A 1,167-nucleotide genomic window follows, 5' to 3' on the forward strand; every position below is an offset into this window, starting at 1 on the left:
TAAAGGAAGGGCTGCCGTATAACACTGCGTAAGGGCCCGAGACCGGGCGGCGGCGAGTGGACCCAAGAGGTGCCCGGCAGCCTTTTCTGCCGTGGGCCCAACGGAGCTGCATTTCGGTGCATCCCGGCAGTGAAAATGCAAACTCCCTTCAAGACGGGAAAAACCCTTATTAAAAGAAACAGGAAAAGCAGCAAACAGTGCTGATTCCTCCCGCCCCGGTTCCCTTTTATTGTCCGGCTGTCGTGGACAGACCTGCGTGCGTCCGGATTCTCGGGGCCCCCGTCCCCGGCTCAGCCCGCGCCCCCCTTCTGTGCGGCCAGCGCGGCCCGCAGCTCGCGCAGGTGCTCGGTGAGCACGTGCACCTCGTCGCCGCGGCCGCGCTGCCGGGCGTCGAAGATGAAGGCGCGGACGTTGTCGATCTGCTGCAGCAGCAGCTCCTCCTCGATGCGCTCCGCGCCGCCGCCGCCGCCCGGCTCGAAGGGGTTGGCGCCCGCGGGCTCCTCGAAGGGGTTTCCGGGCGCCGGCGGGCTCGGGGCGCTCTGCGGGCCGGGCCCGTCCTCCGGGTCGAAGGGGTTGGGCGCCGCGCTGCCGGCCTCGTCCTCGTCCTCGTCCTCGTCCTCCTCGAAGGGGTTGTACCCGCGCGGGGCCTCCTCTGCGAAGGGGTTCGGGGGCGGCCCCGCGTCCGGCCGGGACGCGCCGCTGCGGGGAAGGGACTCCGGGCCCGCGGGCCCCGCGCAGACGCCGCCGGGCTCTGGCGTCGCGGGAGCCGCGCCGCGCGGTCCCGCAGGGGGCGCGGCAGGGAGGACGGCAGGGGGGACGGCAGGGGGCGCCGCAGGGGCGCCCGGGTCCGGCTCCCGCGGGAACGGCCGCGCTTCCCGGAAGTCCAGGGACCGCGTCCGCGCGTGCAGGGCCGCCCGCCACTGCTCCCGCTCGCGCTCGCGCTCCCGCAGCACGCGCAGCTGCTGGCGCTGCAGGGCCTCGGCCTCGGCCTCCCGGCGCGACAGCTCCGCGGCGCGCTGCGTCTGCTGCTGCTCGTACGCGGCCTGCAGCTGCCGCAGGTTCTCCCGCAGCGTGCGCACCTCGTCGGCGCGGCCCGCGGCCCGGGCCTGCCGCGCGAACGACGCGATGTTGCGGATCTGCTGCAGCAGCGGGTCCGCGTCCTCGCCG

General features: G+C 74.4%; 1 protein-coding gene across 1 annotated transcript in view; it reads right to left on the reverse strand.

Moving 5' to 3' along the window:
- Positions 1–220: 220 nt before the first annotated feature.
- RBSN (rabenosyn, RAB effector) overlaps positions 221–1,167 on the reverse strand; it is a 31,561-nt gene continuing 30,614 nt past the window's right edge. The window contains exons 9-10 of the mRNA XM_012656890.1: positions 840–1,160; positions 221–713 (exon numbers count right to left, since the gene is read on the reverse strand). Coding sequence (XP_012512344.1) covers positions 291–713; positions 840–1,160 — 744 coding nt within the window. The 3' untranslated portion in view covers positions 221–290. The remainder of the gene's footprint in view (positions 714–839; positions 1,161–1,167) is intronic.

This window comes from Propithecus coquereli, unplaced genomic scaffold (assembly GCF_000956105.1).
Source record: "Propithecus coquereli isolate 6110/MARCELLA unplaced genomic scaffold, Pcoq_1.0 Scaffold525, whole genome shotgun sequence".
NCBI lineage: Eukaryota > Metazoa > Chordata > Mammalia > Primates > Indriidae > Propithecus > Propithecus coquereli.